This window comes from Gymnogyps californianus, unplaced genomic scaffold (genome assembly GCF_018139145.2).
Source record: "Gymnogyps californianus isolate 813 unplaced genomic scaffold, ASM1813914v2 HiC_scaffold_31, whole genome shotgun sequence".
Classification (NCBI taxonomy): domain Eukaryota; kingdom Metazoa; phylum Chordata; class Aves; order Accipitriformes; family Cathartidae; genus Gymnogyps; species Gymnogyps californianus.
Genome location: NW_026114191.1, coordinates 887,538 through 889,311, shown reverse-complemented (window position 1 = coordinate 889,311; position 1,774 = coordinate 887,538). Strand labels below are relative to the sequence as shown.

Sequence of the window (1,774 nt, the reverse complement as noted above, 5' to 3'; positions counted from 1 at the left end):
ATGTCCAACGGCACCTCCATCACCGAGTTCCACCTCCTGGCATTTGCAGACACACGGGAGCTGCAGCTCTTGCACTTCTGGCTCTTGCTGGGCATCTACCTGGCTGCCCTCCTGGGCAACAGCCTCATCATCACCGCCGTAGCCTGCGACCACCACCTCCACACTCCCATGTACTTCTTCCTCCTCAACCTCTCCCTCCTCGACCTGGGCTCCATCTCCACCACTCTCCCCAAAGCCATGGCCAATTCCCTCTGGGACACCACGGCCATCTCCTACTTGGGATGTGCTGCCCCAGTCTTTCTGTTTCTCTTTTTCATTTCAGCAGAGTATTCTCTCCTCACTGTCATGGCCTATGACCGCTACGTTGCCATCTGCCAACCCCTGCACTACGGGACCCTCCTGGGCAGCAGAGCTTGTGTCCACATGGCAGCAGCTGCCTGGGGCAGTGGGTTTCTCTATGCTGTGCTGCACACTGCCAATACTTTTTCAGTACCACTCTGCCAAGGCAATGTCCTGCACCAGTTCTTCTGTGAAATCCCCCACATCCTCAAGCTCGCCTGCTCACAATCCTACCTCAGGGAAGTCGGGCTTCTTGTGGTTAGTGTCTGTTTAGTTTTTGGGTGTTTTGTTTTCATTGTGGTGTCCTATGTGCAGATCTTCAGGGCCGTGCTGAGGATCCCTTCTGAGCAGGGACAGCACAAAGCCTTTTCCATGTGCCTCCCTCACCTGATCGTGGTCTCCCTTGTTGTCAGCACTGCCATCTTTGCCTACCTGAAGCCCCCTCCACCTCCTCCCCATGGCTGGATCTGGTGGTGTCAGTTCTGTACCCAGTGGTGCCTCCAGCAGTGAACCCCCTCATCTACAGCATGAGGAACAAGGAGCTCAAGGATGCCCTATGGAAACTGATGACTGGATGTTAATCTGAAGCAATCAACTGCCCATCTTCTTCTGCAGAGCAGTTATAATGTAACTCATTACAGGCCCAGCTGGTCATCTGTAGTTTTTGGTGGTGGTGGTGGTGTTTTACTTGTGGTAATGTTTTCATCCCCTTTCTAATTCACTCTCTGCTTTTCTTTTCTGACCAAGTGGCCGTGTAAATGAGGAGCCATGCTGTCTTTATGTTTAAACAAAATAAAGGGCCCTGCAGTGACTTTTTTTTGCTGAGATCCTTCCTCTAAGACCTTTTTGGAGCTGCAGGGACAATTGCTGTGTGCAGAGGTGGAGGGGAAGTGTGTCCCAGCATGGCAGCACTGCCAGGGAGCACTTGGTCTTGCAGAGCTGTTCTCTTTTCACTTCCACACTCTCTTTCTCATCCCTTGGGTTTGGTGTAAGGCCTGATTGCTCTGGCAGCTTGGTCATAGTCCTGCTGCATGGCAGTCCTGTGACCGCAGGCAGGGACAGGCAATGGGCACTTCTGTGACAGAGCTGGCCTCGGTAAGAGCGGTTCCATCATGAAAGGGGATCTCCTGAGGGCAGTGCCTGAAGGCTTAGGTCTTCTTCCAAAGTTGCTCTCAAGAACATGCCCAAGAAAGTGGCCTGCAGATGAAGACACCAGTGTACAGCTAAACAGTGTGAGTGTGCAGGGTTGGGGCATGCAGCAGTGTCCTTGCACAGCCAGGCCTCCTGCAAGAGACCTGAAGGACCAGCAGAGCAGGGTCTGGTCAGTGCCCGCGTTCACTGGACACCCTGGGGAAGCTGCCCCAGGGCAATCATCATGGACTAGCCCCTCACAGCCACCATTTCCAGCACTGGCCTCTCATCCCTTTTCAGAGAG

The 1,774-nt window shown here is 53.6% G+C and overlaps 1 protein-coding gene across 1 annotated transcript; it reads left to right on the top strand.

Moving 5' to 3' along the window:
• On the top strand, nt 1-849 carry LOC127028327 (olfactory receptor 14A16-like). The gene has a single exon (XM_050914041.1). It carries the CDS (start codon nt 1-3, stop codon nt 847-849), a length of 849 nt encoding a protein of 282 aa, XP_050769998.1.
• The last annotated feature ends 925 nt before the right edge of the window (nt 850-1,774 follow it).